At 40.6% G+C, this 13482-nt stretch overlaps 1 protein-coding gene across 6 annotated transcripts in view; it reads left to right on the top strand.

Moving 5' to 3' along the window:
* Nucleotides 1-3658: 3658 nt before the first annotated feature.
* LOC128808544 (golgin subfamily B member 1-like) overlaps nt 3659-13482 on the top strand; it is a 34192-nt gene continuing 24368 nt past the window's right edge. For 4 of the 6 annotated variants that reach the window (XM_053979749.1, XM_053979754.1, XM_053979750.1 and 1 more), the window contains exons 1-13: nt 6056-6181; nt 6844-6987; nt 7693-7839; nt 8897-9019; nt 9602-9769; nt 10042-10227; nt 10517-10639; nt 10781-10894; nt 11008-11329; nt 11677-11786; nt 12141-12258; nt 12351-12442; nt 12915-13065. In XM_053979749.1, coding sequence (XP_053835724.1) covers nt 6137-6181; nt 6844-6987; nt 7693-7839; nt 8897-9019; nt 9602-9769; nt 10042-10227; nt 10517-10639; nt 10781-10894; nt 11008-11329; nt 11677-11786; nt 12141-12258; nt 12351-12442; nt 12915-13065 — 1843 coding nt within the window. In that variant the 5' untranslated portion in view covers nt 6056-6136. Of the gene's footprint in view, nt 3703-6054; nt 6182-6843; nt 6988-7692; nt 7840-8896; nt 9020-9601; nt 9770-10041; nt 10228-10516; nt 10640-10780; nt 10895-11007; nt 11330-11676; nt 11787-12140; nt 12259-12350; nt 12443-12914; nt 13066-13482 lie in introns of those variants that run through there. The other 2 variants (XM_053979748.1, XM_053979752.1) reach the window with 2 other exon arrangements.

The following is a 13482-nucleotide window of genomic DNA, read 5'->3' as shown; positions in this document are numbered from 1 at the left end:
TGCAAAAAGAAGTTCTGTATTTTGTGTGTCTAATCTTCAAGCAATCGTTTTACTATTTCTTTTTGATAGCCTTGAACACTTTGTCTAAATTATACTTTTTTGTTTCTCTTCTAGAAGCAGCCTAAGCAATGAGTCCTTGTGTTTTAAATGTGTTACTTTATTCTTGTAAAGATCAACCAGAACGTGATTTAATTCCTGTAAGGTTTGCATTTTCTGAGTCTGGCTGTGCTGCCTGCTGAGCTTTCTCCTGCTGGCTGTTGAACAGTGGCTGCTCCTTGAACTTTGGCATTTCTCCCTCTGCTGCTGCTGTGTTATGCCCAGATTTGCTGGCCAGTCCACAAAGAGGACCATTAAAACCAAGAGGGACATGAAAACTTTAGTTCAAGTATTAAAATACTGAAATTTGTTCAACTCTGAGTCCACCAGGACTCCCAAGTCCTCTGCAAAGCTGTTTTCCCCTGGTCAGTGCCCAGCCTGTGCTGGTGTCTGGGGTGATTCCCAGTGTCTGGGGTGGGTGTCACGAAGTGGTGCCTGAAACCCAGGGACTCCTGGCTTTGGGCTTCCCTCAGTGGGCATCTCAGCCAGATGTTTCGTGTGGTTCAGCTGTGTCCTCTAAGACCCAGGGCAATACAAGTAAACTCAGGGTGAGCGGCTGTGCCGCAGTGCAGAGGTGTCTGTTGCCTCCTGCAGTGACTGCTGGGTAACTTGTCACTGTTGCCGGGGTTGCTTTGGTTTTATTTTGTAATTATCTGAGTGGCTTGCTCTGTTCTACATTAGTGGCATGACTAAAACCCCATCCTTTGAATGTGCTTTTTATGCCACTACACATCGTTTATGTACTAATGGTCATCTGATCATCCAAGAATATTCTGCCCTACATCTACTTCCCAATTGCTCTATAACCAGCAGTCTCTTTTTGTGGGGGGACACACAAGTTATATAGGAACAAAGAGAAGGTAACAAATGGAAGCTTCAGCAACAGCAGGAATTACCATGAATTCCTCCTCCAAGGAGGAATTACCTGTTTTTACCATGAATTCCTCCTCCAAGTCCTCATGGTGGTGACCAGGTGTCCTTTGACTTGAACTTGGGCATGGAGAGAGCTTGGAAGCCTCCTGGTACTGGTAGGAATGTGAGGCTGATACACCTGGTTGAGAAGAATTTGGCTTTATCCTGTGTGAAATCCCTCTCTAGTTTTACCATCCCTCATCAAATATGAGGTGGGATGTCTCTGTGTTATTTCAGGATGCAGGAAACTGTGAAAAGAAGCAGATTCATGGGGAAAAGCAGACAGGCAGAGCAAGCCATTTCCTCCCACTGCTTTTTGGTGTGAGAGGAATGAGGAGGCTGACCAGTGAGCAGCTTTATTTTGTAAAAAGGAGTAGCTAAGATAACAGTCCCAGCAGAGAGCTGCACATTAAGTACCTCACTGTTGCACTAACTGGGGCATTATACTGCTGTCATATAAATATTAAATGCATTTAACAACAGTGGTGTTCCTCCAGCTGGAAGAGAGTTTCATGTGTCTGAATCTCTGTGTGTCTCCAAGGGCTTGGATCTCACTGGTAAAAAACAGTCAGTCCTAAGCTGGCATCACAGCAGGGGAGTTTGGCTATGCCTAAACATCCAACAAAGCGTTGTCTGTGAGATCCCCATGTTTAGTGAGGCAGAAAAAAAGCACACTGCACTTTCTGACTCCACACAAGGTGAATACTGCACTAACAGCACAGTGCTAACACCATTCTGCATTTTAGAGGGGGAGAAGGGAGCAGCTAATTGGCTGTGAGATCCCTGAAAGAAGTGTGTTGTCATCTCCACTCCCATCTTTCCAAGAATAACTTATACATTGGGATAAAATGAAGACCTGCAGATGATATTATTTTTATGGGTATGACAACTTACAGCATAGGGAAAACTGTCCTGGAGCCTAGGAAAGGGCAAATTAAAAATACTTTTGGTTTGTTCCTCCTAAGTGGAATGAGTAAAACCAAAAGGGTTTGGAGCAAAGTTCCCCTCCTGAATAAGGAAACCTCTGCGTGTGATCCAGTGTTGGTTCTATTTAAGGGATAAGCAGTCTTTAATTGATTTAGATGCTTCTGAACGCATACTCCAGCTGAGTTATTCATGGCACACTAGTGCTGTTCAGGAATGACAGCTTCACCAGTCCTCCCTGCACAGGGTTGGTTTGATGCTTGATACAATTCAAACCAGCCCCTCACACCATTTTGGTAGATAGGGATGGGAGTGAAGCACCTGCACTGCTGTTTTCTCCTCTCTCACAGGTATTCAGAGATGCTGCTGTGGGGCAGGTTTGGAGAAAAGCTATGGAGACACTGCAGGATGGGGGTAAAATCACAAAGGTTACAGGTTGACAGGATGGATGTTGTGGTCAGATTCACAATGGAATTAGTTTTGGAGACTGCTGCAAACCACATAAACCTTATTCTCCAGAGGATTCTCCAAGGAGTGCTCTGTGCCACAAGCAAGCCTGCGGTTCTGGAGTTCATTCCATGCTCAAACTGCTATTTCCAGAGATGCTAAAGTCTTGCAGGGATCTTCAGGCACCCGTCATCATCAGCTGTCGTGTTCCTAAGTGGTCAGCGCTTGGGTGAGAACATGCACAGTGTCATTGTTTAGCTCACATCCAAAAGGAATGATGATAAAAGTGTTGCACCAGGAAAAGATTAAAGAGATGAAAATGGCAGCCACATCTTGAAATCGTATGACTTTTAAAGTCTGTGGGTTTCTTCTTTCCTGCTCCCAGTCATGGCAATGCTGTAGGATCCTGCAAATTGAGGTTTATTCTCTGCTCTGTGGGATGAAGTGATGCTTGTCTGGGGAATGGTGGGGCTGTAGCTCAGAACCCAGTGCCAGTTATCTCTAGAAATCTGTGGTTTGCACACAGATGAGAGGACTATCTAAAAGATTACAAAATGCAAAATATAAATGCTGCTGCTGGCACATACAAAGCACAGCTTCCTTTCGTACCTATATGTTTTACCCTATAGCAAGCTGGGGGTGGTTTTCTTTTTTTCTGCTTAGAAAAAGGATTTTCAATCCATTCCTCTCCCTGAAAGTGAGATCAATACAACTATTGTTATGAAAACTCCCTTTCCTAATAATACAGCAGCCAGTTTTTCTAGTATGAAAATGTTTTAACTTTATAAATAGGTATCTCTCAATTACATTATACACTGCAATATACCGAGCTGGTGGAATTTTACTGGAGACTTTGGCATTGCTCATGTGTGAATGTAACAAACTACAGGAGAGTCTAACCTGGAATGAAGGCCTTGGGGTAATGGCTTTAAATTGAAGGAAGGGGAGTTTAGAGCAGATATTAGGAAGAAATTCTGTCCTGTGAAGGCGGTGGTGAGGCGCTGGCACAGGTGAGCAGTTAATAAACACCTGGTAATGTGTAGGGAGACGCATGTCTGGCTTGTAGGTCCCTGCTTCCTCACAGAAAAATGGGAAAAAAAGCTTAGGAACACCAGGAGATCAACCGGCCTGCGGGCCAGGGCGCCGTGTGGGCAGGCGGGCGCTCCTCCGCGCCGGCAGGGGGCGCTGCGGCGGGGGCGGAGCCGCTCCCGCCGGGCGCGGCCGAGGCTGCGGGGCCGCAGAGGCGGCGGCGACGGGGCCGCGTCGGGGCTGAGGGGGCTCGGCGGGCTCGGGGGCCGCGGCCGCCCCCCCGCCGCCCCGCAGGTGAGTGCGGACATCGCGGCCACGGCAGGACTCCTGCCCTCCGCCGGCGCGACCGCCCGGGCTTCGGCCGGTGCGAGCCCGCCCCGCGGAGCCCCTGAGGTGGGGAAGGCTAGGGAGGTGGGGGGGGGTCGTGCATTCCCATTGCCAGGCGCTGATGGAGCCGGGCAGGAGGGGTTGGAAATGTGGGAAAGGGTGGAAATGACTCTTTGGAGTTCTCTACGCCCCACATGCACCTGCCGTGCTCTGATCTGCGGTTTCTCCACTGGGTCACTCTTACAAAATAGTGCTTCCCTTGTATTATATATACATATATATATATTTTTAATATATATTTTTATATTTATATATAATATATTTATTATGGAAAGTAAGTAACAATTCATTTTAATATTTAAATGTGGTCAGTGTGACTAAGAAATCTTGTTTATAACAGGTCCAAGTACCAGCCATATGAGTATCTCAATATATTTTTACAGGGTGTGTGGGGTTTGGTTAACACTGCTTCAGTTTGTGCTGTGTGTTGTATGTTCGTGCAGATTTTGGCCAAGGTTTTGTCCAGGAGCTCGTAGTTCATATATGGCACAGATCTCTTGAAAGCAAATTGAATTTGTTCATCTAAAGAACCAGCATCCTGGTGGGTAAAGCAAAAGTGTGCAGGTACTAGGAGAAAACAGATAAGAATGGATTTCTTTCAGTGGGTGTGCTGCCAACACCAAATTATTTCGGAGAATGGGTTTAAAATAATACTAGGTTTAGCTGAGTTGTTACAGTTTGTTTTTCTAATGTAGGCCTGTGGCAGAGAGGAGGGAGGGGACTGCCATCACCTTCCTCAGTCATGAGAGCTGGAATGAGCTGCTGCCCAAATCTGTCATGTGCCCCTTGTGCTGGGCCCTGTGGTCACTGACTCAGGGGACTGAGGAGGCTGGAAAGTGCCCAGATGAATAATACAAGATTAGGTTTTTTTTCAGCTGGATTTGGCTGCAGCTGGTAGGGAATGAGTTAGGAAGGCACAGCTGCCACTGAGGCTTTTCTTTTTGGTAACATCCTGTTGTGAGCACAGCTGAAACCTCAGTTGTACTTTGAGCATTTGGAGAAAGTTGTTTTATAAAATTAAGCAGCATCTGTTGTGCCTCGTGGAAGTTGTGGAAGATAAAGAGTTGAGGGATTGCAACTTTAACTAAAGATTGCAGCTTTAACTTGCTGTCTGTACCCCAGAAAAAAAGCAAAACCCATCCTTGGTTGATTTCATGCTGAGTGGGAAAAGCCCGATCAGTTTGGTTTCCCAACTTGATTTGGGAAACTTGTCAGTGTTTAGTGTCACTGATGCAAATAAAAAAACACCAGGAAGGAGCAGTTGAGGTATTCGGGTAGGAATGCTGGAGGTGACACCAGCAAAATTATTCTGTCAGTCAGAGCTGGAAACAAGCTGAAATATTTACAAATGCACCACTGTGTTCCATCTAGTGAGTCATTCTGACCTCTTTGTACCTGGGTGAGCCTTTGGTGTGTCTGAAATGAGCTTTTCACTGGGAACAGGTTTGATGTTACAGCTCTGCAGTAGTTATGAGAGGAGGGCTTTACTTACAGGTTCTGCAATTCCCATCCCCACACCCATGGCTCATTTGCTGATTTTAATGTTAGGAGAGATCCTTAGGAGGATCCAGTGTGGAATTGTAGGTGATGTGGGCCATAGGTTGCAGTCTGTGATTCCTGGGTTGAGCTTTGGAGTGATGAACAACTTTAAAGGCAGCCTCTGCTCTCAGGCTGCATTCTTTCAAAGATAAGCTGTGTGCTGGTGCTTACTATAAACTGCTTTCCAAATTCAGGCCTGGTCTGTGGATGTGTGGTTCAGAAGTCTAATACAGAGTGGGAAGGACACAAGATTTTCCTCTGGGCGTTGCTAATTGAGAGTGACAATTACTGAGCAGGTGCAGTGCTGGTTGTACTTTTCAGATAAGCAGCAGTTTGATGTGATTTAATGGTTTTAGCTTTAATGTGTGATTTTTTTAGAAATCTGTTTTGATGTAATCCCTGCTTTCCTGCAGTGACAGGCAGTGTTTAAGGTCAGGTTAAATATTAGCAAACTATATGTGGTTTGTGTCTTCTATTTATATGTTGGAGAGGCAGCTGTGCTGAATAATACTTCATGGCATTTACTCTTTAAAGACTTCTCTAGATTATTTTTGGAAGTATTGGCATTTTACCGACTGGCAGTTTTTAGAAAAGGCACGTTACGCATATTTTGTACATAATGAGAAGTGTTGTTTCTTACTGATGGTATAGTGGAGACCAGAGGTGCTGTCAGAACTGAGCAAATCACTCTCAAGCATTTCACAACGAGATACATAGAAGTATGAATTAGTTACAGTTATTTGAGTCCCTGATACTTACTGTGGTATTATTTAATTTATTTTTCTGTAGCCATCGTGGAACTATGTGGAAATGGGGTAGTGGAGATGATTCTCCTTCCAAAACAGCAGTAAGTACTGAGTTACTATTTATATCTTTTTAAGATTCTCTGACACAGAGAATCTTCCATTTTTCATACCCTAACTATATTTACTTTCTCTTTTATAAAGCAGTTGTTTGACTAGTTTTACCATGACAGTTCTAGGGCTCTAAAAGTCGGGTTGTGTCCTTGTTTCTTATCTCCTTGATATTTAATCTCTCATGCCTTCCACAGCTGTTGTGCTTGCCCTCACTCTGCTTATCCTGCGTTAAGGAAACATCTGTAGGAGTTACATAAGCTCCATCCTCAGGGTATCTTTGGGTAGAGTAAGTTCAATATCAATATTTTATGGGTATTTATTTTATTTAGCAGTACTGCTGGCTGTCTCAACACAAATCAAGGGAATGAGGAAGTTAAGGTGTTCAAACCTAGAATGCTTGGATGGTTTTGCTGTATTTCAAGCCAAGCTTGCTAAAGCAGCTCATAAGGTTTAGAATTCCACATGGCCTGGTAAAACCAGCCTGCTATAAGTATATATAACCCATGGAAGTTTTAGCATTGCATTTGCTGACTGTTGTAATAAAGTGGGACACGAAGTGCAGGCATTTGAGGAGCAGTGCTGTGTGCCCCATTTGGCTTTTTGGAAGCACCCTGGATCTCCCCAGGCTGAATGTTCCCCTGGATCTCCACAGGCTGCAGGCTCCAGGGACGTGGGAAGTACGGCGGTGACGGATCTGACGGAGCAGCTGATGAGCACTGAGCAGCTGCTGGCACAGCTAAAGGAGCTTGTCAGGGAGAAAGATGCTGAGCTCCGGAGCAAAGATCTTCAGTTAAAGGTACTGAGCATGTGTTCAAGTCGAAATCATTGTTTAAAATCCCCCTTCAGTCTTTTTTGTAATGTTTTACAAGCTCCTGTTCTGTTACAGCAGTTCTGGGATGGTCACAAGGAGCTATTCTGGGGTCTGGCCATTGCTGCTTGTTCCCAGTGTGTGTTCTGTTCCAGGATTGAGCTAGAAGCAATTTATATCTAATATCCTGAAGGCTTTTTTGGGGCTTTTTACTCTTAAAAAAAAAATCATAAGGTTGATCTTTTCCTACGAGAGGTTTCTTTCTGCCCTTCTTCTTTGTGGATGTGAACAGCCAAGTACTAAATTATTGCATGTTTTAAAACTCATTGTATATCAAGTTCACTTTAAAAGAAATGTAATAAGCTTTTACACTATCATGAAGTTGTCTTTTTTATGAAAAAAGAATTCATTCTTCTCATTAAAAAATCAAGGCTAGAATTTGTATTGCTATGGAAAAAAAAAAGGAAATTTATATAATAAGGTTTTGAATTCTATACAGTGATAATCGCCATGTGCAGAAAGTTTAAATAAAGAATATATTTAAATAATGAAACATTGTAATGTCTCTTCAGGGAAGATATTTTTTGTTAATCACTTCAGATTTCTCCCTCTCTCATTTTTTTTAATGGAAGAATTGAAGGAGGCAGTTGTCCGTGTAGCTAATTTAGCCTGTCATGACTTTGATGTTTGTAGGAGGAGAAGGAATCTGCTGATGCCAAACTTTCCAAGCTGAAGCTGCAGAACAAAGCCAAGGTTGCATCATTAACCTCGCAGCTGGAAGAGCTTAAGAAGCAGTTACCAGTGGCAGGAGGCTTAGAGGCCAAAGCAGAACCAAAAAAGGTAAGGTGTTCTCATATTTGAAAACAGATACAATTTCTGGGGTGCTGTAGGCTCTTTTCCACGCTGGACTCAATGGGGAAATTCAAATTTTAAGCTGAGTCAGGTTAGGATCAAGATAGACTGAGTGAGTGCTGTGTTTCTTTTTAATTCTTTTATTTTTCAATAGAAATCTAGAAAACTGCACATTCCCTTCAAATTGTTTTAGTAAAAATTTCTCACTCCTTCATCCTATTAGTAACTCAAAGTTTTGACAGATGTAAATCAGGCAGATAAGGTTTGGAGAATAAATGAAAACAAAACCTGTCTTGTTCCTTAGGAAGTTATAACTGTCCTTACTAGCAAAATGTAATACTAAGTGTTGGAAAGTGACAGGTGTTTTACTTTTAACAAGAGAGTGTCAGATGTGTTTGTAGTAACACAATTGTGCAAGTAGACTTGGATTTCTTCAGGGTAGGACTTCACTAAATAACTTCAGTGAGGCTTTAATTTTTCAGGGAGATTTGTATTTTAAAGGTGTGCTGGAAGGGAAAGGTAACAATCAGTTTGTTGCAGTCCCTAGTTTTCCTCAAAAATGTGCAGTAACTATTTATTCTTCTGATCTTTTTTTGGCTGACAAAACATGCTTAGCAATTGATTTCTTGTAATGGCAGATAATTTCTATAAAACAGCAATTGCAACTGGGGAAATTCTGATTAAAAACGTGCTTAGGAATGGTTGAATTTACATTTTTTTCCCCCAGTAGTCCTGTTTTCCCTCTGATATGTATGGACTACACTTGCCAGATTATTTGAGTTTCAATTGCCAGAGAAAGTGAATCTCCTTGCTGCACATTCCAGTCTGCTTTTTAGCAGTAATTATCATGAATAATTTAAATACAAAGACTTTTATAAGCTTAATACAAATTCTGTGCCAGCTTCTACATGGAATATGAAATATAGAAGAGAACTTAAACAGAGTCTGCGAGTAAAGTCTGCTTTTTTCACCAATATTATCAGACTAACTAGAGGTACAGAATCCAGGAGTTACCTGTTCAATGCAAACCTCTCTGCTTTTACAGGCATCAAAAGATGGCGACCAGGAAAATGCTGCAGCAAATCGAGGGAAAATATTAGTGCTGAGAAGGAGAATTGAAGAGCTGGAATCCCAGATCACACAAAAAAATGAAGAGTTACAGAAAAAGGTGGTGTTTTGTATGACATGACTTTTTACCTTTGTGGTGTAGGATTATGCTTAAATATGTTTATTTAAGTATATATTTAATTCTGTGCTACTGAACAGCCACTCTTGGATTTTTGTGTTGAGGAGTTATGTTACAGCCTCAGCAAGGGCAGTGGGAATTCTGTCATTGTGCCTTCAGTGAGCAGGGAATCCTGGGTCAATGGAGAAGGATACACGAAGATGAACTCTGTGGGACAATGTTATATTTAAATCTTGCTTTTTGAACAAAACTACTGGTTTGCTTCAACTTTCCTCATTGAAAAAATAGGTCATAACAGGAGGAAATGTAGTCAAGGGCTGCTTTCATGTTGTGGTGTTTTGTGGTCATAACTTCCCTGGGGATGGTGGCAGGAAAGGGAATTCTGCAAAGTTTGAGAGAGAAAGATTCAGTAAATAATGATTACACTTCAGACAGATCCAGTTATACATCTGATTGTAATTTTTGGAGTACTCTTAACACAGGCAGTAGGGAAATGATGCAGACCATTCTTCTGTGCTGGAGATGGAAGCACAGACCACAAACAATTCTGCCTTTTCATCTCAGGATGCTGAGCTGGAGGCACAGCGCAGCCGTGGGGCTGACATGGATGCCATGCTGGCAGAGAAGGAGAAGAGGCTGGCTGAAAGGGATGCTTACATCAGGGATTTGCAGGTGGCCTGTGGATCCAGTGATGCTGCCAATCAAATATTCCTGCCCAATGAAGAATTGAAGGTATGTTAGCAGCTCAGTTATAAAATCTCTGTAGAGCTTTCAAGCTACCAATGAATTGTGATATGTCAGTCCCTCTCTGAAATACAGTTAATTCATGTGAATAAAAATTCTTTATTGACTATCTTAATATATATATATATATATATATATATATATATATATATATATATATATATATATATATATATAGCTTATTTTGTTGTTATCAAGGAAAGGCTTCATGATTACTGTATCATTTTTATGTTAATTGTCTTTTGGTTTGCCTTGTAAAGAACCAGCTGACAGCTAAAGAGTCATCACTGCAAAGCATGGAGATTCTGGTGCAGAACCTTACCAAGAAGGTGGGAGACAGTGAAGAAAAATGCAGCTTGTTCCAGGAGCAGATCGAGAGTCTGAAAAACATTCAAAGCAAGGAAAGAGAGCATTTCCAAGGAAAAGAAGCTACATACATGGAAAATGTAAGTAAATGCAGGATTCCAAAAGTTATATCCAGTTCTTAGGAAAATGGTAAGAGAGCTACAAACGACATTGGAAGTAGAATACAAGTGTTTGAGGAGGATTTGGGCTTAGTTGAGAGAAACTTGCTAGGAATGAACATAAGTGACTAATTAGTGTATTTACTATTACTAGAAGCAAAATTCATACTTAATTTGGAATCCATTATCTTGCTGTACCTTTAGTTAGACAGTTCAGTGTGGTTTTACTATAGTTTGTGGACTGGTTTCATATTTTTGTTCTTGGTTTTAGATACGTATGTTTCAAAATATTATCCAGGAAAAGGAAAAGGAGCTGGAAGCACAGAGAGAAAAGCATGAGCAGGAGCTTTTTAGATTAGCTGCTAAATCTGATGCAAGTGCTGACCTAGAACAGGTACGTTGCTCTGGAAACTCAGCAGCTTGAATTGGGAGTCTTGTAATTACTAAACTCTGTGACACAGTTCAAGTGTTGGGTTGGGAGAATAAAATTAAGTCTTTTATAGATTGCTTGAATATTTAACCTTATTTTTGGTAGCTACTGAAGGCTTTGAAACAGAAGCTCCATGAAAAGGAAGAAGTCATGCTGGGAAGGACACAGGTGATTGATGTCTTGCAGAAAGAGCTGGATGCCAAGGACCAGCAATTGAAAGTAAGAAGTGCCATAAGTAGGAGTACAGGTATAATGTTTGACAGTGGTAGGGAAAATACTGTGCATTAAAATCATAAATGTTTTTTGTGCTGGTTTGGTTTTTTTTTTAACAGGAGATTAATGAAAACCTGAAACGTCTTCTGTCTGAAAAAGAAAACCTCCAGTCTAAACTGGATGCTGAGAAACATGTAATGAGAGCCCAATTAAAAGACATGATGGAGAAACATGAGCTTGAAATCACAAAAGTTAAGGCGAAATACAATGCTGAACTGCATGAAATTCAAGAGAAACATGAAACTGAGCTGCAAGAGAAAGACCAGGCCCTGGTTCAGCTTCAGAAACAAGTGGCAGAGTTGAGTGGTGGTGGACAGAGTAATTCCAAGGAAGTCAAGGATCTGGAATCTGTAACCAAAGAGAAGATGGAAGATTTGGAAGGTATCCTATTTAAACAGCTGTCACTGACAGTATTAAAGGTCTCTTTGCCCCAGACTTTTTTGTGTTTTGAGCCAATTTCATACTTACTGCAATGAGAACTACATGAAATTTGATGGAATATTATTGCCACAGTAATTAAAGTGATCAAGTACTGTAATAATGAGGGTTAGAGGATTACCAAGATAATCACATGAACTGTAAATTTCTCACTGTTTCTAATTCTTACGTTTTTCTGTAAATGCTGTTGTCTTTTGTGTGCAACTTCCAGTTGATAAAGGGATTGCACACAAGGTTTGTATTAATAATCTCTCTACAGTTTTAAATAATTCCTGCTTTTTGTTTCTTAGTCCAAGTGAAATTGAAAACAGAAGAGGCCAGCAAATCTGAAGCCAAGTTTTTGAAAATGAAGGCTTGGTCTAAATCAAGAATCAAACAGCTGGAGGATGAACTGAAAAATGTATGTGTAGCTTTGTGTTTAAGGCTCTGTGTCTTTCTCCAACTACTGTGCTTGGAGTTTTGATTGGGAAAAAGTAAACTGTAGTGTAAATAGAATATTAAAATAATTTACTTTATGAATTAATGTATGAAAATGGAATGCACATAACGTGTTGATACAATATGTAGTTTAAATAAAAAATATTACAAATTGTGTTACCAGCATTCAGGAGTAAATTTGTTAGAGAGAGCTGCTGTATTGCACTTTAAATATTAGAAAAACTGTTATTCTAGATAGTACTAAAGAATAAGAAAAAAAAGGACTTTGCAGTGCTTTTGCTGTGTTTAAAACCCCCATAACTGTATTTTCTTTCAGTTTTCCTCAAAGAACAATGATGTATCTGCTTTAAGCAATCGTGTGTCAGAATTAGAAGTTGAAAATGAAGAACTACAGTCGAAACTGCAGTCATTGCATGAAATTGGAACTCAAAATGGTAAATGAAAATCTTTTTCAGATGATCCAAAGTAAAGAGACAAAGAGAAATTATTTGTGTCCTCATGAACCAAATTTGTTATGTTTTTGTAGAAGAACTGCTGAAGAAGTTGGAGCTCTATGAAGAGCAGCAGAGGAAGCTGCAGGCTGATCTTGACCAAGTTACAAAGAGAGCAGCTTCACAGGTTGACTCGAAAATTGATTTGCATGAGTTATTGATTAATGGTGCTAATTAGACTTTGAGAAGTGTGTCAGCTGGATATTGGAGCTGAAAATTAATTTATTGATAGATGGAATTGTCAGTGTCAGTGGCTATTCAGTTGGAGAACAAGGTTTTGAGTTACTCAGTAAGATTGATTTCTACCTACTTTGCACACACTTTAAATTACATTTCTCCAAGCAGTTTTCTATTTATTTAGTTACATTTAACATGAGTCATCAAAGTGTGGCTGTTATTTTGTAGACAAAATAGTTTTAATAATTTATGAAGTTATGGGACTTGTTTTTCACGTAACCTACAATATCTACAATCTACACATATCAATTTCATAGATTTTTATTAAAATGGTGAATTATGATGGCTTGCCAACTTGTAATGTCTTTACATTTGCAGAGGGGTGTGGTAATTTTTTTTTAATACAGAATTTCTCTTGTTAGGCCAGTGAATCAGGTAGTGTGGATGAATTGCAGAGTCAGCTGTTGGAATGGCAGGAAAATGTCACAGAGTCAGAGGAGTCCCGGGATCAAGTCCAAGAAGAGAAATCTGCCATGGCCTTGAGAATGGCTCAGATTGAGGAGGAGAGAGAAGGTGAATTATTTTATTTCCAGTACAACAATCCTGTTTTTATAGATATGTGTGTGTCTGCTGTGCTTCAGACTGAATTGATAGCACATCACCATGACTCATTTCTGTAGTCATAAAATATGTATAGTTAGTGAAATTGCTGAAATTTGCAATTTCTGCTTTTTCCTATTCCCTCAAGTTTGTTTTTCATATATTAATCTTGTTTTATATAATTTTTATTAAGTAGATGTGTTGTTCTGTTTGCCATTTGAGCTGCTGCTTTGTAAGACTGCTTGGCAGGCTTATTGTCTGCATATGCTAAATGGTAAAAATGATAAAAAAATAATATTTTATCAATGATACATAGTTCCCCATTGAAATATTAAAGCTGCTTGTCTAGAGAAGTGGTGAATGTGTGGGGGACGGTAGTGTTGGTTTGAA

The sequence above is a fragment of the Vidua macroura genome, chromosome 6 (assembly GCF_024509145.1).
Source record: "Vidua macroura isolate BioBank_ID:100142 chromosome 6, ASM2450914v1, whole genome shotgun sequence".
Lineage (NCBI taxonomy): Eukaryota > Metazoa > Chordata > Aves > Passeriformes > Viduidae > Vidua > Vidua macroura.
This window is presented reverse-complemented; position numbering and strand designations above follow the sequence as displayed.